The sequence below is a fragment of the Cherax quadricarinatus genome, chromosome 12 (genome assembly GCF_038502225.1).
Source record: "Cherax quadricarinatus isolate ZL_2023a chromosome 12, ASM3850222v1, whole genome shotgun sequence".
NCBI lineage: Eukaryota > Metazoa > Arthropoda > Malacostraca > Decapoda > Parastacidae > Cherax > Cherax quadricarinatus.
This window is the reverse complement of record NC_091303.1, coordinates 31640389-31668082: the sequence shown is the minus strand read 5'-3', so window position 1 is coordinate 31668082 and position 27694 is coordinate 31640389. Positions and strand designations below refer to the sequence as shown.

General features: G+C 39.7%; 1 protein-coding gene across 1 annotated transcript in view; it reads right to left on the bottom strand.

The window, feature by feature from the left end:
• Window positions 1-27694, bottom strand: part of scaf6 (SR-related CTD associated factor 6) — a gene marked incomplete in the record, with an annotated part of 331549 nt that overhangs the window by 42118 nt on the left and 261737 nt on the right. The window contains 1 exon segment of the mRNA XM_070084306.1: window positions 16777-16902. Coding sequence (XP_069940407.1) covers window positions 16777-16902 — 126 coding nt within the window.

Here is a 27694-nt window from a genome sequence, read left to right as displayed (position 1 = left end):
CTATATATAATTTAAAAAAATATATATATATATAATATATAGTATATACACCTACCATCCGACTTACGACCAAGTTCAGTTCCGAGAAACCGGTCGTAAGTCGAAATGGACGTAAGTCGAACTTTATTACTGAATATCAACATTTTTGTAATAACTTTATTTTATTGTTTTATTTAGGTATTTCATGTTTTACTTTATTTTTTATGCTGTTAGTACTGTATTTTATACTGTAAGGTTTAGGATAAACACTGTGTACAACACAAATAGTTGTTTATTTCCCAGAAATTTGGCAAAAAAAAAAACACAGTCGTAAGTCGAGTGGTCGTAAGTCGAGCAGGTCGTAAGTCGGATGGTAGGTGTATATATAAATATATATATATAATTTTTTTTTTCAAAGAAGTCGGCTGTCTCCCACCGAGGCAGGGTGACCCAAAAAAGAAAGAAAATCCCCAAAAAGAAAATACTTTCATCATCATTCAACACTTTCACCTCACTCACACATAATCACTTGTTTTTCAGAGGTGCTCAGAATACAATAGTTTAGAACCATATATGTATAAAGATACACAACATATCCCTCCAAACTGCCAATATCTCAAACCCCTCCTTTAGAGTGCAGGAACTGTACATCCCATTTCCAGGACTCAAGTCCGGCTAAATTAAAAATAACCGGTTTCCCTGAATCCCTTCACTAAATATTACCCTGCTCACACCCCAACAGCTCGTCAGGTCCCAAATATCATTCGTCTCCATTCACTCTTAACACGCTCATGCACGCTTGCTGGAAGTCCAAGCCCTTCACCCACAAAACCTCCTTTACCCCCTGCCTCCAACCATTTCGAGGACAACTCCTACCCCGCCTTCCTTCTCCTACAGATTAATACGCTCTCCATGTCATTCTACTGTGATCCATTCTCTTTAAATGACCAAACCACCTCAACAACCCCACTTCAGCCCTCTGACTAATACTTTTATTAACTCCACACCTTCTCCTAAGTTCAACACTCCAGATTTTCGGCATAATATTCACACCACACATTGCCCTTAAACAGGACATCTCCACTGCCTCCAACTGCCTCCTCACTGCAGCATTTACAATCCAAGTTTCACACCCATATAAGAGTGTTTGTACTACAATGGACCCCCGGTATACGATGGCATCGCGTTACGTTAAATTTGGCATATGATACATTTTAACACAAAAATTTTGCCTCGCCTCTCATTAAAAAACTCACCTCACACGATTCGTCTGGGACACGTCCCACGTGTGGCCTCAGCGCCAGTGTTCACAAACCAGCCAGTGTGGTCGCATCTACGCATACATTCGGTACATTTCATATTATCCCAGTGTTTTTAGTGCTTGTAACTACAAAATAAGGGAGCAAGGGGCTAGTAACCCGTTCTCCTGTATATATTACTAAATGTAAAAGGAGAAACTTTCATTTTTCCTTTTGGGCCACCCCGCCTCGGTAAGATACGGCCGGTGTGCTGAAAGAAGAAAGAAAGAACTACAAAATAAGTCACCATGGACCCCAAGAAAGCTTCTAGTGCCAACCCTGTGGTAAAAAGGGTGAGAATTAGTATGGAATTGAAAAAAGAGATTAACCCTTTGACTGTCGAAGGGCCAAATCCTGAAGTTGCTTCTGGTGTCGCAAAATATTCGAAAAAAAAAAAAATTATTTTTTCTTATGAAATGATAGAGAATCTTTTCCCGATTGTAAAGACACCAAAAAAACGAAATTTGATGGAAAACTGACGGAATTACGCTCTCGCGAAGTTAGCGACTTCGGTGATATTTAAAAATCGGCAATTTCGCCCACTTTGAGCCCTATTTTCGGCTAATTCCATTATTCTAGTCAACCAAACTCATAACTATTTCTTCAGAACTCTATTTTTTCTATCGATTGAGTACAAGAAACTGCCCATTTACCGATTTCAACTACCCAATAACATGGTCAGAAATTTGCAATTTGTCCAATTTCACGAAAATTAAAAAATAGGACAATTTCAAAATAAGGTCCAGAATGAACAATGCAGACATTCCTGGCTCTAAAATAACATTTTCTTTGTTCATCAGTCATGTCTCCAGATCCCTGTGATATTACTCTTGCTTTTTATTTTGAAATTTTATTCAAACAAAAAATAGAAGATTTACTGTTATGCAGACTACTGCAATACTGTAATAATTGTAAAAATTACATCAACCCATTCATGACTGCGTATTAGAATGGCTATTTGGACATTTATTGGACAATGACATCATTTGTTCACTTTTGAACATCGGCAAAAATCAAACATTTCCTGTACTTTGTGCTCCATTTCCAGGTTCTTTTTATAGTAAAATTAATCAAAATCACCTCCATTTCTATAATATAGTTTCCATTCTATCAAATGAGACCAAGAAAACGAGAATACAACCACAAATACTATACGAAAAAAGACCACAAAGTCGGCATTTTAATTAAAAAAAACGGTCGGAGTTTTTTTTTTCTCATTATGCACTGCGTGCTCCAGGATTTTTTTTATGTGGTGCACACTGACCACACAGACCCATTCTCTCACATGTGGGCCTACTAGCTTTCTCCTGCCTGATTTGAAGCCGCTAGAATTTATGAGTATATATACGTCAAACACGGTACCTCGCAAACGTATATATACGGCCGCGACAGTCAAAGGGTTAAGGAAATGTGTGCAAAGTGGCTTGAAGTGCAAACCTTTATGAATGAAAATCACCCTCACACAGCTATTGCAAGCCGTGCTGGTGACTATTACAATGAAGATGTTGTGAACCACTTTAGACAAATCATAAAGGAACAAGAGGTACAGAGCTCTATGGACAGATATGTTGTGCGACAGCGGTCCAGTGACTCTCAAGCTGGTCCTAGTGGCATTAAAAGAAGAAGGGAAGTAACCCCAGAAAAGGACTTGATTCCTCAAGTCCTAATGGAAGGGGATTCCCCTTCTAAACAATAAACAATAAGCCTTTATTGGTGTATCACTCTGAAACTCCCAGAGTGTTCAGGAAAAACAATGTCCTCGAGGCTAATTTGTGTGTGATGTGGAGGGCAAACAGTAAGGTATGGGTCACTAGGGACATTTTCTATGATTGATTTCACCATGCGTTTGCCCCCACTGTGAAAAATTACCTCCTGGAAAAGAAATTGGACCTTAAGTGCCTCTTGGTATTAGACAATGCTCTTGGTCATCCTTCAGACTTGGCAGTGCAAATTTCTGGGGACATGAGCTTCATCAAGGTCAAATTTTCGCTTCCTAATACCACTCCTCTCCTCCAGCCCATGGGCCAGCAGGTCATTTCCAACTTCAAAAAACTCTACACAAAAGCTATGTTTCAAAAGTGGTTTGAAGTGACCTCAGACACTCAACTGATCCTAAGAGAGTTTGGGAAAGATCACTTTAGTATCCTCAGTTGTGTAAATCTTGCAGGCAAGGCTTGAGAGGGAGTGACTAAAACGACCTTGAACTCTGCTTGGAGGAAACTGTGGCCAGAATGTGTAGAAGAGAGGGATTTTGAATGGTTTGGGGCTAACCCTCAGGAGCCTATGCCAGTTGTGGAATCTACTGTGGCATTGGGAAAGTCCTTGGGAGTGGAGGTTAGTGGGGAAGATGTGGAAGAGTTGGTGGAGGAGGACGATGAAGAACTAACCACTGATGAGCTGCAAGAGCATCTGCAACAGCAAGAGGCCAGACCTGAGGAAACTGCTTCAGAGGAGGGGAGAGAGAAATTGAAGAAGTTGCCTTCTTCAAAGATTAAGGAAATGTGTGAGAAGTGGCTTGAAGTGCAAACCTTTGTGGATGAAAATCACCCTGACACAGCTACTGCAAGCTGTGTTGGCAACTTGTACAATGACAATGTTGTGGCCCATTTTAGGAAAATCTAAACCCTTAACCCTTTGACTGTCACAACCCCCAATCCTGAGGTGTCTCCTGGTGTCGCAAAATTTAAAAAAAAAAAAAAAATATTTTTTCTTATGAAATGATAGAGAACCTTTCCCGATTGTAATGACACCATAAAAACGAAATTTGATGGAAAACTGATGGAATTATGCTCTTGCAAAGTTAGCGACCTCGGCGCTGTTTACAAATCGGCGATTTTGCCCACTTTGAGCCCTATTTTCGGCTAATTCCATTGTTCCAGTCGCCCAAACTCATAGCTATTTCTTTAGAACTCCATTTTTTCTATCGATTGAGTACAAGAAACTGCCCATTTACCGACATCAACTACCTAATAATGTGGTCAGAAATTTGCAATTTGGCCAATTTCACGAAAACTAAAAAATATGACAATTTCAAAATAAGGTCCAGAATGAACAATGCAGACATTCCTGGCTCTAAAATAACATTTTCTTTGCTCATCAGTCATGTCTCCAGGCCCCTCTAATATTACACTTGCTTTCTATTTTGAATTTTTATTCAAACAAAAAATAGAAGACTTACTATTATGCAGACTACTGCAATACTGTAATAATTGTATAAATAACATCAACCCATTCATGACTGCATATTAGAATGGCTAGTTGGACATTTATTGGACAATGACATCATTTGTTTACTTTTGAACACTGGCAAAAATCAAACATTTCCCCTACTTTGAGCTCCATTTCTAGGTTCTTTTTATAGTAAAATCAATCAAAATTACCTCTATTTCTATAATATGTTTTCCATTCTATCAAATGAGACCAAGAAAACGAGAATACAACCATAAATACTATACGAAAATAGACCACAAAGTCGGCATTTTAATTAAAAAAAAAACGATCGGAGTTTTTTTTTCTCATTATGCACTGCGTGCTCCAGGATTTTTTTTATATGGTGCACACTGACCACACAGACCCATTCTCTCACATGTGGGCCTACCAGCTTTCTCCTGCTTGATTTGAAGCCGCTAGAATTTATGAGTATATATATGTCAAACACGGTACCTCGTAAGACGTATATATACGGCCGCAACAGTCAAAGGGTTAAACTGTCCAAACAAATTTACGTTCACATGCGTAGTGCTCCAAAAGTAGAGCTACATTTTTTTACATATTTTCAAAAAAAAAAAAAGTAGATCAAAGTTTTTTTTACACTTTTTCAAATGTAAAAAAAAGCAAAGATGATCTACTTTTTTTACATACTTTCAAATGTTGAAAAAACGTAGATATACGTTTGGTCAGTTTTAGGGTTAACCCTTTCAGGGTCCAAGGCCCAAATCTGAAGTGGTGCCCCAGTGTCCAAGAATTTTCAAAAAAAAAATTTGTTATTTTTTCTTATGAAATCGTAGAGAATCTTTTTGTGAAGGTAATAAAACAAAAAGTACGAAATTTGGTGGAAAATTGACGAAATTATGCTCACGTGAATTTTGATGTTTCAGCGATATTTACGAATCGGCGATTTTGCCGACTTTGACTCCCATTTTAGGCCAATTACATTATTCCAATCAACCAAATTCTTAGCTATTTCACTAGTATTACTTCTATTCTATCGATTGAGCACAAGAAATCGCCAAGTCAACTGTTTCAACTACAAAATAAAGTGATCGGAAATTGTTAATTTGGCCAATTTAACACAAAGTTCAAAATATTCCAATTTCAAAATTGGCTCTAGAATAAACAATGTAGGTATTCCTGGAACTAAACTAACATTTCCACTGTTCATTAGTTACATTTTGAGGCTTTACAAATAAATTCCATTTTGATTTTTTATTCACATAATGAATTTTTATTCACACCAAAAAATAGAAGATTTACTGTTATGCAATACTGTAATAATTGTATAAACATCATCACCATATTTGTGAATGTACATTAGACCCACCAGCTGACGTGTATTAGATGTGTGAGGTCGTTTGTTTACTCTTGAATATCGGCAAAAATTTAACATTTCCGCTACTTTGAGCTCAGTTTCAAGCCATTTCCAGTGCTAAAACCAATCAAAATCATCTCTATTTCTGTAATATGTCTTCCATTCTATCAAATGAGACCAAGAAATCGCAAATACAACTATAAAAAACATACGAAAAAACACTGCAAAGTCGCTGTTTTAATCGAAAAATCATGATTTCAGTTTTTTTCTCTCATTATACACAGTGTGCTGCAGGATCTGTTTTATGTGGTGCACACATACCACATAGATGTATTCTCTCATATCTAGGCCCAAATGTACCACTCACAGTTTATCAGAGTGAGTTGAGCTCATGGCATAGATCTACGGTTTGGACCCTGAACGTAAAGCCGTAGATCTACGGGACGGACCCTGAAAGGGTTAAAGGAACACGAGGTACAGAGCTCTATGGACAGATTTGTTGTGTGACAGAGGGCCAGTCACTCTCAAGCTGGTCCTAGTGGCATTAAAAGAAGGGAAGTAACCCCGGAAAAGGACTTGCTACCTCAAGTCCTCATGGAAGGGGATTTCCCTTCTAAACACTAACAACTTCCACCATCTCCCCTCCTCCCATCCCATCAATCATCGCCAGATCTTCAATAAAGATAAGTGTCATGTATTTTTTATTTAGTACAGTAGTAATTATGCATGTCTTCTTCTGTTTGTGTGTAGGAAAATGTATATTACATGTGGTAAATTTTTTTTTTCATACTTTCGGGTGTCAGGAACGGATTAATTTGATTTCCATTATTTCTTATGGGGAAAATTAATTCATCTAACAATAATTTCGCCTAATGTTGAGCTATCAGGAACGGATTAATATCGTTAGGCGAGGGTCCACTGTATTGCCAACATGTAATCTCATACCCCATGTAACTACTGTGCTGTTATTCTCCTTAGTAATTACTACTAATAAAGCTAGTAAATTACAAAACTCGACATGAATAGGTACCACATTAACCCTTAATCCTTTCAGGGTCCGTCCCGTAGATCTACGGCTGGTCGGTGAGTGTACAAACCGTAGATCTATGCCAAAATTCTAGCGCCGTCAAATTTAGCGCGAAAGCGCTCATAGGCCTACATATGAGAGAATGGGTCTGCGCCGTGGGTGTGCGCCATAAACAAAAAATCTAGGCGCCTGCATAGCATTGTGGGAACGCCGGCTCAGTCACCCTTGTTCACCATGTCTCGTCGCAAGTCAGCTCTCACTCCCCGGAAAATTGGGACTCTCCTCTTCCTATCTGATAGTTCTGACACTGATGGAAGTGGAAATGAAGACGAATTCTACGGCTTTGATCAGTTAGTGACCGAAAATAATGACCAGGATATCGATAATAGTGCAGAAAACCCCGACGATCCTCGACCTTCTACCTTTGGTGTGGGCACTCGTGACTCACGGTCGGGTGTTCCTAAACGTAAGAGAAAACTAATATTTTCCCGTGGCCTGGCCTCTGACTTCAGTAATGACGATGATTCTGACGTGGATTGTGATTTTATTGCGCTCGACGATCATTCGAGTAGTGATAGTGAGGAAACATATTCACCAGTGAAGCGTCGGTATGTTCGCCGCCGCATGCGCTCGGGTAGTGTACCCTATGCTGTGCCCAGGGGACGGAGTTCATCCCGGAGTACATCCCGGAGTACATCCCGTGGCCCTACACCCGTTTTAGGTAGTGATAGTGAGGATGATGTGGCTACACTTGGCATGGATGGGCCACAGACATCAGTGGATGGTGTTAGTGGGGCTGGTGGTGGTAGTGGCACCGCCATGCGTGACTCGCTGTGCCACGCGGGAACCCACGCTGCTGACTCGTCAGTTCAAGGACAAAGCGGAGCGTCACCCACCAGCCCGCCACAACCACCCGTACAACCAGCCTATGATGTCCAGTATCCACCAGCAAACCGTATCTGGGATTGGCAGCAAAATCCCAATTTTGTTCCCAGCCCTCACCACTTTGATGACTCGCAAAGTGGAATTCTACCTACCTGTCCCCTTGGAACCACGGCCAATGAACTGGAATTCTTTGAATTATTCTTTGACCAGCCATTGATGGAAATTATTGTCAGGGAAAGTAATAAGTATTTTCAGTACACCATGGCAAATACGATCTTATCACCACAGTCAAGACTACACAGGTGGAAAGAGACGACTGTTGCAGAAATGTATTTGCTTTTTGCAACAATAATGCTTATGCCTCACGTCTATAAGCATAATATAAAAGCATACTGGTCCACAGATCGGCTAATTTGTACCCCATCCTTCAGTGAAATAATACCAGTGAACAGGTTTATCTTACTGTTACGTATGTTGCACTTCTCTGACAAAACCAGGCCTGACAGAAGTGACAGGTTATACAAGATTAGAAATGTTTTCATGTATCTCAAACAAAAGTTCAGGATATACTTTTATCCATTCAAGAATCTTGTAATTGACGAGTCTTTGATTTTGTTCAAAGGTAGACTGTCATTCAAGCAGTATATACCGAGCAAGAGGAACCGCTTTGGTATAAAATTGTTTGTACTCTGTGATTGTGACAGTGGCCTGGTGTTGGATATTGTTGTATACACGGGTAGTAAAACATTGAAAGATACCAAGATGTTATTGGGTATATCAGGTGACGTAGTGAGAAACATGATGGCACCTTATCTTGGTAAGGGGCATACATTATATACCGATAACTGGTACACAAGCCCATTACTCAGTGATTTCATGCGAGTGAACAAGACAGATGTGTGTGGCACAGTGCGTTCTAATCGTAAACATATGCCCAGGCTCAACGCAGGTGTTCGTGGTGATGACGTGCAGGTGTTTACTGCCAATGACATCATGGCATTACGGTGGCATGACAAACGAGATGTCACATTGTTGACAACCATTCACCGTAATGAAATGCAAGACAGTGGCAAAGTTGATCGAGTGACTAATGAACGTATTCGAAAACCAGTGACAGTGATTGATTATACACAAAACATGCGCTTGGTTGACAAGTGTGACATGCAGATTGGTTTTGTTGACTGTGTTCGTAAGAGTTACAAGTGGTACATGAAACTTTTCTTCCATCTCATGGACATTTCAATGCTGAATGCATATAATATGTACCAAATAAAGACTGGTAACAGACCACCGTATGGTGAATTTTGTTTGTCTGTTGTCAGACAACTCATAATGAAGTACCAGGTAACAACACCTGCAATACAACATGGTCCTCGAATTCATCACAATATACCCAAGCGTTTGAGAAGAGAAGGTGATCATTTCATAATACAGCTTCCTTCAACTCAAAAGAAATTTGCTCAGAAGAGATGCATTGTCTGTGCACAAACAAAACGACGGCAACAAAGACGCAAAGACACTCGGTTTATGTGTGAGGAATGTAAGGTGCCTCTGTGCATGGTGCCTTGTTTCAAGGAGTTCCACAAGCTCCAGCAGTTCTAAAACCATGTCCAGTGATTGTAAATATGTAAATATATGATAGAACATTAGTATTATACAATATTTGTGCATGTTTATTGTAATAAACAACAGTGGTAAACAATAATATGATAATAACTTTAGTGCGGTTATTGTGTTCAATACAGTGAGTTTATATATATACATTATATACAGTATTGGTCTCTCAGGCCCCAAATGTTAGTAGGAATAGAAAAAAATTGGAAAAGAAAAGAAAAAACAACTAAAACAACAAAATAATATAATACGCGTATGTGGAATTCGTCGATGTTGCCGCCACCACATCATTTTCTACAAACTTCTTGGCACTGTATCTCGGTAAGTACTGATCAGATTCTAATTTTTTTTGTTTTATTACCTTCACAAAAATATGCTCTTTAATTCTGTAAGAAAAAATAATTTTTTTTTTTTTTCAAAATTTCTTGGACACTGGTGCGTGACTTCAGATTTTGGCCTTGGACCCTGAAAGGGTTAAACTGTCCAAACGTAGATATACGTTCACCTGCACAGTGCTCCGAATATTTTGAAAAATAATTTTTTTTTTCCTAATTGAAGAGCGCATTTTTATAAATGTTATAAGATTAAAAAAAAAATTTAATGTCAGTACTTACCGAGATATAAGCCCGAGAAGTTGGTGCTAAATGATGAGGTGTCAGCAACATGGAGCACTGCCGCTTGCAGAAATAATAAACATTTATCGTTTTCCAAATCTTTTCTATTTTTTGTTGTTTTCATATTATGATAATAACCACAGCCAATTCTTGTTGAGACAAATGTTTGGTGCTGAATTAGCAATCATACTGTCACAAACACACATGTTCACACTGATAAATGAATTTGTACACCTGGTTCAATCACATACTATTGTTTACATATATATACAAGTTATTTACAAGTCCCATTTATATTTCTAGAAGTCCACCACTGTATGGTACTCCAAGAAGCATGGATTCATACAGAGTGCCACCCCACATTGCTGACACATGTATCATGTGTCTTTTCACACTCGGAGTTGCTATTTAGTGTAAGCACACACAACACACTTTTTCTGAGAGTACTTCTTCTTTGGAGTAGATGGTAATGTTACCAGGCAGTGACAGTTAGGGATTATTCGGTCGGGCACTTCCCCCCTCTTCTTGTGGAGTGACAGGTTGCTGTTGTGGGGTGACAGGTCGCTGTGGAGTAATAGGTATAGGTGTGGTACCATACTTTCTCGCTATCTGCTTGATGCATTGAGGGTGAATTCTGCATATCGGTGTCGCTTCCCAGTTTTTATTTCATATATGTTGAAGGCATTGAGCACTGCAATGTCTACAAGATGGAAAAACACTTTTATATACCATTTGCAACTCCTACACACACAGTCAACAACACTATCATCATGTCACATTTGTCGACTAGTCGCATATTGTTCGTATAGTCGATGACAGCAGCTGGCTTTACAACAGGTTCAATGTTGAACCTGCTCAGTCTGTGTTTGTACCATCTCGTTTCTGTGGATGGTTGACAGCAATCTCACATCCCGTTTGTCATGCCACATCAGTGCCATGATGTCAATGGCATGAAACGCTTCCACTAGACTTCCGCCAGTGAACCTTGGCATGTGTTTTCTACTTCTTCTCACTGTTCCACATATATCAGTATTGTTCACATGTAGGAAATCAGCGAGCATAGGGCTTGTATACCAGTTGTCTGTATATGCTGTATGACCTTTGCCAAGGTATGGCCCCATCATCTTGCGAACATCCCCAGAAATGCCCAACATGTGCCTGGTATCGCCAAGTGTATTTTTCCCTGTGTAGATAATGACATCCAACACAAGACCAGTCTCACAGTCACACACAACAAAGAGTTTTATACCAAAGCGATTACGTTTGCTTGGTATATATTGTTTGATATATATTGTCCCTTGAACAGAACCAACATAAGAACATAAGAAAGGAGGAACACTGCAGGAGGCCTGCTGGCCCATACTAGGCAGGTCCTTTACAATTCATCCCACTAACAAAACATTTGCCCAATTTTCAATGCCACCCAAGAAATAAGCTCTGATGTGAAAGTCCCACTCAAATCCAACCCCTCCCACTCATGTACTTATCCAACCTAGATTTGAAACTACCCAAAGTCCCAGCCTCAATAACCCAACTAGGTAGACTGTTCCACTCATCAACTACCCTATTTCCAAACCAATACTTTCCTATGTCCTTTCTAAATCTAAACTTATCTAATTTAAATCCATTACTGCGGGTTCTCTCTTGGAGAGACATCCTCAAGACCTTATTAATATCCCCTTTATTAATACCTATCTTCCACTTATACACTTCGATCAGGTCTCCCCTCATTCTTCGTCTAACAAGTGAATGTAACTTAAGAGTCTTCAATCTTTCTTCATAAGGAAGATTTCTAATGCTATGTATTAATTTAGTCATCCTACGCTGAATATTTTCTAACGAATTTATGTCCATTTTGTAATACGGAGACCAGAACTGAGCTGCATAATCTAGGTGAGGCCTTACTAATGATGTATAAAGCTGCAGTATGACCTCTGGACTTCTGTTGCTTACACTTCTTGATATAAATCCCAGTAATCTATTTGCCTTATTACGTACGCTTAGGCATTGCTGTCTTGGTTTAAGGTTGCTGCTCACCATAACCCCCAAGTCCTTTTCGCAATCTGTATGGCTAAGTTCTACATCATTTAACTTATAAGTACTAGGATTATGGGCACTCCCAAGCTTCAGAACCTTGCATTTATCTACATTGAACTGCATCTGCCACTTTTCTGACCAAGAATGGAGTTTGTTTAAATCCTCCTGAAGTTCCATAACATCTACGTTTGAATCAATTATCCTACCTATCTTTGTGTCATCGGCGAATTTGCTCATATCACTAGTAATTCCCTCATCAAGATCATTGATATATATTATAAACAACAACGGGCCCAAGACTGATCCCTGTGGAACGCCACTTGTTACAGATCCCCACTCGGACTTAACCCCATTTATGGACACTCTCTGCTTCCTGTCAGTGAGCCATGACTCGATCCACGAGAGCACTTTTCCCCCAATGCCATGAGCTGCCACTTTCTTTAACAGTCTATTGTGCGGAACTCTATCAAAAGCCTTACTAAAATCTAAGTAAATAATATCAAATTCTTTATTGTGGTCAACAGCCTCAAAAGCTTTACTGAAGAAAGTTAATAAATTAGTTAGACAAGACCGGCCTCTTGTGAATCCATGCTGAGTATCATTAATCAAGCTATGCTTATCGAGATGGCTTCTTATAATCTCAGCTATAATTGACTCTAGTAATTTGCCTACAATTGAGGTCAGGCTTATTGGGCGATAATTTGACGGTAACGACTTGTCCCCTGTTTTAAAAATAGGAATTACATTAGCCATCTTCCACATATCAGACACTACACCTGTTTGAAGAGATAAATTAAAAATATTAGTTAATGGTTCACAGAGTTCCATTTTGCATTCCTTAAGAACCCTTGAAAAAACCTCATCAGGACCCGGCGACTTATTTTGCTTCAGTCTGTCTATCTGCTTCACAACCATCTCACTAGTGACTGTGATGTTACATAATTTATCTTCTTCTAGCCCACTGTAAAAATTAATTACTGGAATATTGTTAGTGTCTTCCTGTGTAAAAACTGAGAGAAAATAATTATTTAAAATCAAGCACATTTCATTCTCTTTGTCAGTAAGGTGCCCATAGTTATTTTTAAGGGGACCTATCTTATCTCTAACTTTTGTTCTATAGACCTGGAAAAAACTTTTTGGGTTAGTTTTAGAATCCCTAGCAACTTTAATTTCATAGTCCCTTTTAGCTTTTCTTATCCCCTTTTTAATGTCCCTCTTAATGTCAATATACTGATTCATAAGATGACCCTCACCTCTTTTGATACGCCTATAAATTCCTTTCTTATGCCCTAGTAGATATTTGAGCCTATTATTCATCCATTTTGGGTCATTTCTATTTGATCTAATTTCTTTATATGGGATAAACGCTCCTTGAGCAGCATGTATAGTGTTCAGAAAACTGTCATATTGATAGCTCTCTTCGTTACCCCAGTCAACAGATGATAAGTGTTCTCTAAGCCCATCGTAATCTGCTAAGCGAAAATCTGGGACTGTTACTGAATTATCGCTACTATCGTACTTCCATTCAATGCTAAATGTGATTGATTTGTGGTCGCTAGCACCCAGTTCCTCTGAAATTTCTAAATTATTAACAAGGGATTCATTGTTTGACATAACTAAGTCAAGCAGGCTATTTCCCCTTGTAGGTTCTGTCACAAACTGCTTCAAAAAACAATCCTGAAATACTTCTAAGAAGTCGTATGATTCTAAATTCCCAGTCAAGAAATTCCAATCAACATGACTAAAGTTAAAGTCTCCTAGAATTACTACATTATCGTGCCTTGTGGCCTTAACAATTTCCTCCCATAGTAGTTTCCCTTGGTCCCTATCTAAGTTTGGGGGACGGTATATCACTCCTAAAATCAGTTTTTCATGCCTCTCTGAAAATTCTATCCAAACAGACTCTGTATGTGTTACTTCAGACTTAATACCCGTTTTTATGCAACAGTTCAAGCGATCTCGGACATACAATGCCACCCCACCCCCCCTCCCAATACTTCTATCTTCTTGGAACAATTTAAAACCCTGAATATGACATTCCGCAGGCATGTCCCGACTTTTTGAATTAAACCACGTCTCAGTTAAGGCAAATACATCAATGTTACCTACACTAGCAACTAATCTCAACTCGTCCATCTTATTCCTAGCACTACGGCAATTAGCATAATAAACATTGAAAGACTCTCCTTTCTCTTTACCCTTCCTGCTCATTTCTATTTTTCTACTAAACCTATTACTGTCCTTATCACCCAAGGTCCCTGGCTTTTCAATATCTATCTCGTTCTTATTATTACTAGTTCCCCTAGAACTCGTAATATTACTACACTGGGACTTCACAGTTTTCCTGCCAAAACCCATACCACTAACTATTCCTAGTTTAAAGTCCTAACTGCTCCCTCCACTGCAGTTGCCAGTGCTCCCACCCCACACCTAGATAAGTGAATCCCGTCCCTAGCATACATGTCATTTCTGCCATAGAAGAGGTCCCAGTTGTCTATGAATGTTACCGCATTTTCCTTACAGTATTTGTCCAGCCAGCAATTGACACCAATTGCCCTGGACAACCATTCATTTCCAACTCCCCTCCTTGGCAAAATACCACATATGAGAGGGTTCCCACCCTTACTTCTAATTATTTCTATTGCTGACCTATACCTGCTAATCAGGTCCTCACTCCTACGTCTGCCAACATCGTTGCCTCCAGCACTGAGACAGATAATAGGATTGCTCCCATTACCTCTCATGATGTCATCCAGACGGCTAACAATATCCTCCATCCCAGCCCCAGGAAAGCAAACTCTCTGTCTCCTACTCCTGTCCTTCAAACAGAACGCCCTATCCATATACCTAACTTGGCTATCCCCAACAACAACAATATTCTTACCTTCCTTAATGTCTTTCGTCGTGTCGTTCCCAGTAGTCAACTCACATTCGTCGGGTAGCACTGAGAATGTATTGGATGTTTCCACAACAGTTTCCACGGCAGTCTCTTTCTTCTTCATCGTTTCTACCTTTCCATTCGTCTTCTTGATCGTCAACTTCTTTCCCTGCTGTCCAGCCACTGACCAGTTTCCCTTCTTGACCTGAGGACTCAAAACAGGAGGACTACTCCGAATCTTTTTGTTTTCCTCGGTCAGTCGCCGAATTTCCATATTCGCCAACCTCAGTTCTTCCTTAAGCTGTTGGTAAAGTTGCTCGATGGAGGGCATCTTGCTTCAATTCTAGAGAGCGCGCAAACAGGTCTTCACAGAGCCAAGTACACGTCAACACTGCGCAAAAGCCAACTCAATCAGGAGCTACTGCGCAGCACGTCCGCACGGCCCAATAGCGCACAATATTATCCAAGAACTCGTCAACAACAACGTTCTTGAATGGATAAAAGTAGGCAATGAATTTTTGCTTCAGTTACATAAACAATTCCTGGATTTTGTATAAGAGGTCATTTCTGTTTGGCGTATTCCTGTCTGAGAAGTGCAACATTAGTAGCAACAGAGTGAATCTGTTGCAGGGAAGGAGGTCACGGAAGACTGGAGTACTGATGAAGTGGTCTGTGGACCAATAGTGTGCTATATTGTTCTTATATGTGTGTGGCATAAGCAGGACAGTGCCAAGGAATAAATACATTTCAGCCCCAGTTGTATCTTTTCACCTGCACAGCTGTGAAGACTCTGAAACATCTGTGTGGTCCATTGTATACTGGTAGTACATGTTGGTTTGGGTAACAATTAGGTTCATTATTAGCTCATTAAAGTATAGTTGAAAATAGTCTAACTCTGTAGACTCATTTGTGATGGGACAGTGTGGCATGATGACACTTCCACTGGCATCAAAACTGAAAGGATGTGGCACAAATGGTGTACTTTCTGTCCAGTTCCATTCACAATCAGATGGTGCAGGGTGGACCTGTGGCATGGGGCATGGGGGAGCAGGAGGGGGGACAGCAGTGGAGGCAGCACATGGTTGAGAGGGTGCCGGTCAGTCCTTTGTCTGCCCACCCATCCACCCACCCAGGCACCATGCCACCCCCCTCTTTCTCCATCCCAGCATATTCACCTTCATCATCACTATCACTATCAGTGGCTGGGGTTTTGGATTGTGACCTCATACGACCCTTGCCACCGACTGCATATGGCACACTGCATGAACGGAGGTTACGATGCCTGAAAGTACATTTCACTGGGGAATAATGATAATCACTTTCACTCGATGAATCGTCTATCAGCATAAAACTGATTTCATCATCGTCACTTATATCACTTTCACTATCGTTATCACCCAAACGCATGGAAAATGATAATTTTCTCTTGCGGAGTTGCCTTTGGGAAGTAACACTAGCAACCCCAGAGGTGCTGGGCTGAGGGTCTGTTGTGGCCACACTGGCCACCTTAGAAGTCTTGGGCCGAGGGTCTGGTATGGCCACACTATCCACATTGGCTACCCCAGAGGTCATGGCCTGAGGGTCATCTGGGTTATTAACAAAAGTTTCACTAATTCCTTGATCTTTAGTGGCTATATCGGAGTCAAAACCACTAAACTTGCATTTTGTATCACTTTCCGAGAATAGTAGTGTTAATACGACGAGGCGTCAGTGAATCATGGGGGTTTGCCATGTTGTTGACCCAAGATGGAGCTGGAACTAACTGATGTTACTACACGGTACCCCAGCATATCACGCCAATTTTGAAGGAATGAAAAACAAAATGTTGATCTACGTTCGGAGCCTGCCGCACGTCAACGTATATCTACATGTGAACAGTTTAAGGGTTAAATAAAAACAAACAAGTCATATCATACCTGGAGGAAAACCTGGTGGAGGTTGGTTGAAATCCAAGGCTGAAGGTATTGATGGAGCAGTTCCTGGTGGAGGGGGAAACTGTGGCTGTGGAGGAGCACCAGCATAGCCACCACTCTGAGCTGCTGCTGTAATAGTCATCAACATGTAAGTAGCTCCCTCTAATCCCAATTTTGAACAACATCAAATATGATAAACAAAATCACATATATATATATTTAAACCAATCAACAATTAATATTTTATAGTATTCTAAAGATACTACAATTTAGAAGTTTTAATGAAAATATAATGTCAGTAACATACACCCAAGTAACTGCAATACCTTCCATCAATAAATGGACACTATTCTCTATACAGCAGTGAAAATTTACCCATGACTGTGCCCATCCTGCTATCAAACACAACATTCAACAAATACCTAACCCAATGAAGAACTGATTCACTGCCTACCTAAGTTATACTTGATTAGTTGCTTTATCTTAAAGCCTTTCGGTGGCTGCATGAAAATCATTAAGGCTGCATATAACCTTCACACCAACAGTCAACGATACTTTTATTCCTAAAATTAGGATAAAAGGGCCCAAAATCTGGATCTCCCTGCTGGAAATCTCCAGATGTACTAACTCAGCCAACATTTTCAAAATTACCATTAAAAAACATCTCCCCTCCACAACGCATCCCAACATCAACTAATTATGTGAAAACTACATATGCCTATCATCAACATCAGGAACACATCAGAAACAAAATTCTCTAACTGTAAACATAAAATTCCTAAAATTGTTATTGCCTTCTTAATCTTAAGTTAGCACTAAGTTTGCTTATAATACTCTGCTATATATGGGCTTTCAATTTTGCAAAATCATTGTAGCATACCAAGATAAACCCTTCCCATTACTATAATATACCAATTGTAATACTATTGTTTTTTGCTACCTCACTACTACAAATCTTATAAAATTCCTGATTACCTAGCTTTTGTAATAATGTGAATTAATTAGCATTATAATGTACCACTCCATAACCTGTATCAATATAGAGTAATCAGTAAGAATTAGGATTAGTCCGCCTGAAATGCCTAGGCCTGCTAGGGGCTTTCTTTGTACCTGTACTTTATATTTTGTAATATGTAAACCTCACATTGTAAACTTTACAAAGAAATACAAATTTAAAATTTTGATTTTCTTAAAGTAAATCCAGTATATATATGTATATGTATGTGTATGTATATACACCTACCATCCAACTTATGACCTGCTCGACTTACGACCACTCGACTTACAACCGTGTTTTTTATGCCAAATTTCTGGGAAATAAACTACTACTTGTGTTGTACACAGTGTTTATCCTAAACCTTACAGTATAAAATACAGTACTAACAGCATAAAAAGTAAAGTAAAACATGAAACACCAAAATAAAACAATAAAATAAAGTCATTACAAAAATGTTTTGTTGATATTCAGTAGTAAAGTTTGACTTACGACCATTTCGACTTGCAACCGGTTTCTTGGAACCGAACTCGGTCGTAAGTCGGATGGTAGGTGTACGTATGTATAGTAGGGCCCTGCTTTACACTGTTTTCCTTTACGGCGTTCCGCTAATACGGTCATTTCAAATTATGATCAAAACTCTCTATACGGCTCCCCCCACTCGACTTTCTAATACGGTCACCGCACCGCACCCCACCCGGTTTCTTTACATTCTCTGTGAGCTCCATAAGTACCACGTCTCTCCATTATACAGTGGACCCCCGCATACCGGACACCTTGCATAACGGACAATCCGCATACCGGACGCTTTGATCGCTAAAATTTTGCCTCGCATACCGCCCAAAAACCCGCTCAGCGCCCTTCGTCCGAGACGCGTCCAATGTGCGGCCTGAGCCAGCCTCATATGTTCCGCCGGTGGCATTGTTTACCAGCCAGCCTCCGCGGTAACATTCAAGCATACAATCGGAATATTTCGTATTATTACAGTGTTTTCGGTGCTGTTTCTGGAAAATAAGTGACAATGGGCCCCAAGAAAGCTTCTAGTTCCAACCCTACAGCAATAAGGGTTAGAATTCCAATAGAGATGAAGAAAGAGATCATTGATAAGTATGAAAGTGGAGTACGTATCACCGACCTGGTCAGGTTGTACAAGAAACCCAAATCAACCATCTCTACTATTGTGGGCAACAGAAAGGCAATCAAGGAAGCTGTTCTTGCCAAAGGTTTAACTGTGTTTTCGAAACAGAGATCGCAAGTGATGGAAGATGTTGAGAGACTCTTATTGGTGTGGATAAATGAAAAACAGCTAGCAGGAGATAGCGTTTCTCAAGCTATCATAAGCGAAAAGGCTAGGAAGTTGCATGAGGATTTAATTAAAAAAAGGCCTGCAACTAGTGATGATGTGAGTGAATTTAAGGCCAGCAAAGGTTGGTTTGAGAGATTTAAGAAGCGTAGTGGCATACATAGTGTGATAAGGCATGGTGAGGCTGCCAGTTCGGACCACAAAGCGGCTGAAAAATATGTGCAGGAATTCAAGGAGTAAATAGAAACTGAAGGACTGAAACCTGAACAAGTGTTTAATTGTGATGAAACAGGCCTGTTTTGGAAGAAAATGCCAAGCAGGACCTACATTACTCAGGAAGAAAAGGCACTCCCAGGACATAAGCCTATGAAAGACAGGCTTACTTTGTTGATGTGTTCCAATGCTAGTGGTGATTGCAAAGTTAAGCCTTTATTAGTGTATCACTCTGAAACTCCCAGAGCGTTCAGGCAAAAGAATGTCCTCGAGGATAATTTGTGTGTGCTGTGGAGGGCAAACAGTAAGGCATGGGTCACTAGGGACTTTTTCTATAACTGGTTACACCATGCATTTGCCCCCAATGTGAAAGATTACCTAACTGAAAAGAAATTAGAACTTAAGTGCCTCCTGGTGTTAGACAATGCCCCTGGTCATCCTACAGACGTGGCAGAGCGACTTTATGGGGACATGAGCTTCATTAAGGTGAAGTTTTTGCCTCCTAATACCACTCCTCTCCTGCAGCCCATGGACCAGCAGGTTATTGCAAACTTCAAAAAACTGTACACAAAAGCTCTGTTTGAAAGGTGCTTTGTAGTGACCTCAGAAACTCAACTGACTCTAAGAGAGTTTTGGAGAGATCACTTTAATATCCTCAATTGTATAAACCTTATAGGTAAGGCTTGGGAGGGAGTGACTAAGAAGACCTTGAACTCTGCTTGGAAGAAACTGTGGCCAGAATGTGTAGACAAAAGGGATTTTGAAGGGTTTGAGGCTAACCCTGAGAGGAGTATACCAGTTGAGGAATCAATTGTGGCATTGGGGAAGTCCTTGGGGTTGGAGGTTAGTGGGGAGGATGTGGAAGAGTTGGTGGAGGACGACAATGAAGAACTAACCACTGATGAGCTGATAGATCAACTTCAAGAGCAAGAGGCCAGACCTGAGGAAACTGGTTCAAAGGAGGGGAGAGAGAAATTGAAGGAATTGCCTACTACAAAGATTAAGGAAATCTGTGCAAAATGGCTTGAAGTGCAAACCTTTTTTGATGAAAATCACCCTCACACAGCTATTGCAAGCCGTGTTGGCAACCTGTACACTGACAATGTTGTGAAACACTTTAGGGAAGTCATAAAGGAACGAGAGGTACAGGCCACTATGGACAGATATGTTGTGCAAAAGAAGTCCAGTGACTCTGAAGCTGGTCCTAGTGGCATTAAAAGAAGAAGGGAAGTAACTCCAGAAAAGGACTCGACACCTCAAGTCTTAATGGAAGGGGATTCCCCTTCTAAACACTAACACTCTCTCTCCCCTCCTCCCATCCCATCAATCATCACCAGATCTTCAATAAAAGTAAGTGTCATGTAATTGTGCATGCCTTTTTCAGTTTGTGTGTATTAAAATTAACATTTCATGTGGTAAAAATTTTTTTTTTCATACTTTTGGGTGTCTTGCACGGATTAATTTGATTTCCATTATTTCTTATGGGGAAAATTCATTCGCATACCGAACATTTCGCATAACAGCCAGCCCTCTTGCATGGATTAAGGTCGCTATGCGGGGGTCCACTGTATCTGGAAACTCCAAAATTTCACATGTTTTTAACCCTTTCAGGGTCCAAGGCCAAAATCTGAAGGGGTGCCCCAGTGTCCAAGAAATTTTTAAAAAAAAAAAAAAAAAAAAATTCTTACAGAATTAAAGATGAACATTAAAATGGTATAAAATACTGACAGGTTGTTAGGTAAGACACATATGCAACAGTTAGGTATCTTTATTTCGAAATGTTTCGCCTACACAGTAGGCTTCTTCAGTCGAGTACAGAAAAGTTGATAGAAGCAGAAGAGACTTGAAGACAATGTAATCAGTCCATCACCCTTGAAGTTTTGAGATGGTCAGTCCCTCAGTCTGGAGAAGAATATTGTTCCATAATCTGAAACAATATGGAGTTGAAGTGATAGGATGGAGCCTTATATAGCGCCAGGAGGTGAGACGTAGGTCACTAGTAGAGGTAAGAACGTAGATGTTGGGAGGTCAGGTCCCCCTCAAATCCAGCCATTCTCACTAGTAGAGGTTGTCGAAGTTGATTTCAGGTCTGTACCAAGATACCCTTGTGTTGCAGTGTCTGACAGAGTGAACATTAAAATGGTATAAAATACCGGCAGGGGGACCTGACCTCCCAACGTCTACATTCTTACCTCTACTAGTGACCTACGTCTCACCTCCTGGCGCTATATAAGGCTCCATCCTATCACTTAAACTCCATATTGTTTCAGATTATGGAACAATACTCTTCTCCAGACTGAGGGACTGACCACCTCAAAACTTCAAGGGTGATGGACTGATTACATCGTCTTCAAGTCTCTTCTGCTTCTATCAACTTTTCTGTACTCGACTGAAGAAGCCTACTGTGTAGGCGAAACGTTTCGAAATAAAGATACCTAACTGTTGCATATGTGTCTTACCTAACAACAGAATTAAAGATAATATTTTTGTGAGGGTAATAAAACAAAAAAAATTTCTGATCAGTACTTACCGAGATACAGCGGCGGGAAGTTGACCCAAAATGACCAGGTGGCAGCAACATCAGTGACTTCCGCAAAATCACATTTTTTTATTTTACGTTTTTTATACTTTTTTCTTTTCTTTTCAGATTTTTTCTTTTTATGGTAACATTTGTGGCCTGTGAGCCCAATATAATGTATATTGTATAAGTGTACACTCATTGTATTCAACACAATAACTGCAATAATTTGTTTATCATTATATTGCTTACAAAACTTGTTTACAAGTTTATTGTAAACAAAATGATGAAAATATTAGTGCGGTTATTGTGTTGAATACAATGGTACCATATAGTACCATATGGTACAATGGTGCCATAGGGTGCAATGGTACCATATAGTACAATTGTGCCATATGGTACAATGGTACCATATGGTACAATGGCACATGATACAATGGTACCATATGATACAATGGTACCATATGGTGCAATGGTACCTTATGGTACCATATGGTGTAGTGGTACCATATGGTGCAATGGTACCATATGGTACACTGTACCATACAGTACAATGATACCATATGGTTCATTGTACCATATGGTACTATTGTATTCAACACAATAAACACACTTATATTTTCATCATTATTTTGTTTACTATAATTGTTAACCAAAAAAAAATATGCAAAAATGTTGTATATTAGTAATGTTCTATTACATATTTACAAATGTACAGGAACTCGACATGTTCCTTGAGGTGGATGACAAAGCACTTTGTCTTGGAAACTGCTGAGTCAGTAGCTAGCTTGTGTTGCCACTCACTCAGTCTTGGCTGGTGTCTTGCCACCAACACCACCTATTGACCATATGGTACATGGTATCATATGTTACAGGGTACCATATGGTATATTTTACTATATAGTATAGGGTACCACGCAGTACAGGAAAACATATGGCACAGAGTACCATATGGCACAGGGTACCATACAGTACAGGGTACCATACAGTACAGGACACCATATGGTACAGATACAAGGATCCCTATGGAAATAAGCCACCCTGACTTTTTGGGTTATCCTAGGATTTTATACATATGCTGCTATGTATAATAATCCAAGTACAGTGGACCCCCGGTTAACGATATTTTTTCATTCCAGAAGTATGTTCAGGTGCCAGTACTGACCGAATTTGTTCCCATAAGGAATATTGTGAAGTAGATTAGTCCATTTCAGACCCCCAAACATACACGTACAAACGCACTTACATAAATACACTTACATAATTGGTCGCATTGGGAGGCGATCGTTAAGCGGGGGTCCACTGTAATTGCATTTCTGTACACCTGAAAAAACTTACTCAAGTGCATGTGGCATTGTAAGTAAGTTTATTTAAGTATACACAAATAAAGTTACATAGAATATCATACTTAGCAGCATATGTTTGGAGAACCTAGGATAACCCAAAAAAGTCAGACAGACTTATTTGCATTAGGGTCCCTGTACCATATGGTATAATGTACCATATGGTATAATGTACCATATGGTATAATGTGCCATATGGTATAATGTACCATATGGTACAATGTACCATATGGTACAATGTACCATATGGTACACTGTACCATATGGCACACTGTACCATATGATACCATTGTATGATATGGCACCAATTTACCATATGGTACAATGGTACCATATGGTTCAAAATCATAGAATTCCTCTTCAGCTCCACTTCCATCAGTCTTAGAACTGTAAGTTGTGAAGAGGAGAGTCAGAATTCACCCGGAGAGTGCGACAGCCAAATGCCCCACCAGACGGGAACTACTGAAAAAACAGCTCGGACAACAACAGGCTCCCACTACCCAAGCAACCTCATATGCTACCATTACCAGAAATCAACCTGACTCCACCCAAGTCCTCCAGGTCACCATGACTATATCTCCACCACTGACTGTGGGTGACTCCACCAAAATCCTATACTGCATCATGTATGCCAATGTCCATAATGTTGCGGTACCAGGCTCCTTCAACACCACGATCAACGAACTCTTCCAACTCAACAACATGCCCACCTTTTCATTCCCTGCATCACCACTGTCAAGTGACATTGTGAAGTCCACTACTAACATCATCAACATCACCTCTCCTCCTCCACCACCACCAACCGCTCAAGAGTTCGACCAATCAGAGACCACTGAACCATAACAGATTCCCACCAATGACAGCCCTCCTACAGCCTCTCCCTCAACCACCACGACCAACCAAGCTCCGCCATCCACTCCACCTTCCTCACCACCACCACCACCACCTTCTCCACCTTCCTCACCACCACCACCTACCCCACCAACCCTCAAATACAGAGGAGTCACGTTCTACACCATGAAACAATTCAGCAAAGCAATGCCTCACCAAGAACTCATCCAACGACTCCAAGACAACACTGCAAAATTCACCTGCCACAAAAAGCCATCTACCCTCAATGAGATAATCTACCAACTCAACAACCACACATATGATTCCAACTCCACCATAAACATGCTATACCTCTCCAGAACAAGATTCAATGCAGTCTGCAGCAGATCAAGTGTATAACCAACCACCACCAAGCTGAAGTTCCCCAGCACTTTGCTATTTAGCTTAAGCTGGGGTGTGGCTCCAAAACGACTCTGTTTTCCTGGACACCACCGTCCTCCCAGCCATCTCCTGCCAGGCACCTGAGTACCAACCCTACTCTACTGACACTGCTGCCTCCAGCACATCTCGCTCCAGCACAACCCCCTGCAGTACCTCTGCACATCACGCTCCAGAGTGGTCGGGCCACTCACCTATACTTCCCCACCTCCTGCTCCACCCTCCCAACCTCTTCCATTTTTCCATCCCTCCCAACCCTCTTCCTTCCCATTCTTACCAATCCTCAGGTCAGAACCTCGAAACCCAGAGAGTGAGTGGGGAGTGGGAGCTTCCTTGCTGCCAGGCACGATGAACAAAGCTACTTTGGCGGCGTTCCCACAATGCCATGCAGGCGTCCAGATTTTTTCTATAGTGTGCACACTGACCACCCAGACCCATTCTCTCAGATGTAGACCTACCAGCCTTCTCGCGCTAAATTTGATGCCGCTAGAATTTTGGCATAGATCTACAGTCTGGACCCTCAACGTAAAGTCGTAGATCTACGGCACGGACCCTGAAAGGGTTAAAAGTTATATCATATTTTATATATACTCTGATAATTATACTTACATATACCTGTACCTAAATAAACTTACACACTGTGCTGGTGTGCAGGTATACATTAACCCTTTGACTGTCGCAAGCCCCTTTCTGAAACTATCATTCTATGCCGAAAATTTTTTTGGAAAAAAAAAAAATTGTTTTTCTTATGAAATGATAGAGAATCTTTTCCTGGTGGTAATGACACCAAAATTACAAAATTTGATCAAAAACTTATGGAATTACGCTCCCGCATAGTTAGCAATCCTGGCAATATATAAGCATCGGCGATTTTGCCAATTTTGAGCCCTATTTTCGGCCAATTCCATTGTTCCAGTCGACCAAACTCATAGTTATTTCTTTAGAACTCCATTTTCTCTATCAATTGAGTACAAGAAACCACCCATTCACCGAATTCAACTACCCAATAAAGTAGTCAGAAATTGGCAATTTGGCTAATTTCACGCAAATTAAAAAAACGCCAATTTCAAAATAGGGCCCAGAATAAACAATGCAGACATTCTTGGCACTAAAATAACATATCCTCTGTTCATTAGTCATGTCTCTAGGCCCTTATATTACTCTTGCTCTCTATATTGGATTTTTATTCACACAAAAAATAGAAGATTTACTGTTATGTAGACTACTGCATTATTGTAAAAATGATATAATTAATATCAGTGCACTAGTGAAAGAATATTAGACTCCCAGTTGATGTGTATTGGACGTGTGGTGTGAATTGCTTACTCTTGAACATTGGTAAAAATCGAACATTTCTGCTACTTTGAGCTCAATTTCAAGGTCGTTTTCGTGAAACTAATCAAAATCATCTCTATTTTTATAATATGTTTTCCATTCTTTCAAATGAGACCAAGAAAACGAGATACAACCATAAATACTACACGAAAATACACCTCAAAGTCGACCGTGTTTTAATCTAAAAACAGGGTTGGAGTTTTTTTTTCTCATTATGCACTGCATGCTGCAGGATCTTTTTACATAATGCACACTGACCATGCAGTCCCATACTCTCACATGTGGGCCTACCAGCTTTCTCCTGCTTGATTTGAAGCCGCTAGAATTATTGAGTATACATGTATGTATGTCCGAAACACTGGCTCGTAAGACGTATATATACAGCTTAAACAGTCAAAGGGTTAAAATCAGTAAGTGTGACTTATGTCTCAAGATGCCAAATTAGTAATGATAATAATAATACTCAATAATAATCACCGAGTCTCATTAAATATTGTATATTACATTAATATATACATTTTCATTAATCAATCTACGATATTTTTTTCAAAATTATATACTAAACATGATACATAACATACAATGATGATAAATACACCCCACAGTAGAACAAATAAAAACACAAATATGAGATGTGGTAGCCAGACGACTTGTACGAGTGATGACACATCAGTAATAATACGTAATAATAATAATAATCACAGTCTCATCAAATGTCATATACATATTACGTTAATATACACATTTTCATTAATCTATCTATGATATTTTTTTCAAAATTATAAAATAAACACGATACATAACATAAAAAGATGATAAATACACCTCACAGTAGAATAAATAAACATGAGATGTGGTAGCCAGACAACTTGTACAAGTGACGGCAAAAATAACATTGTTTCTAGTCCAACATAAGAGAAAATGTGTTACTGGGCATAACTGTAGAAAATTATTCCTTTCGTATGCCTTCACTCAAAGGGTCATTTCTTCTAAAAATGCTGCTACATGAGAATGGGAGTGTTTCTCTTTATTTATTCTAACATATCAATGCAGAGACAACTTGTACACAAACCAGACATGTTTGCCTGGCTTGTTTACAAAACTCGCGTATGCCTGGTTTGTTTACATAACTCCACAAGTGTCCTCTCTCATGTACTCATTCTCTCTCTCATTTGTTCGTTTTATCTCGTATACTCACCTCTGACCCTACATTAACCCTTAAATGGTCCAAACGTATATATACGTTTTTTCAACATCTGAAAGTATGTAAAAAAATGTAGATCTTCTTTTTTGTTTTACATTTGAAAACGTGTAAAAAAACTTTTATCTACATTTTTTTTTTTTGCTATACAGTGGACCCCCGGTTAACGATATTTTTTCACTCCAGAAGTATGTTCAGGTGCCAGTACTGACCGAATTTGTTCCCATAAGGAATATTGTGAAGTAGATTAGTCCATTTCGGACCCCCAAACATACACGTACAAACGCACTTACATAAATACACTTACATAATTGGTTGCATTCGGAGGTGATCGTTATGCGGGGGTCCACTGTATTTGAAAATATGTAAAAAAAAGTAGATCTACTTTCGTAGCACTATGAATTTGAACGTCAGTCTCTTTGGACCGTTTAAGGGTTAAAACTACAAATATTTTAAGGTAAGTAATGAGTGAACTGTATATTAATTTTATCGCTCTGAGATGCTTAAATGTCGTAGAATATTATGTGTGGGTGGGTTGGCTTGGTATGGTACTCTGGCTGGCTACCATACATACCACACCTGATTTCTTACAATAAATACTACTCATCTCAACCATTACATATATTTTAAGGTAAGTAATGGGTGTACTATATGTGTATTTTACTTTATTGGTTTTTAATATCTAGTTCTATTGTTAACTTAATATATGTTAGTGTAAACTTATAAGTGGGAAAAAAAGGTGTTC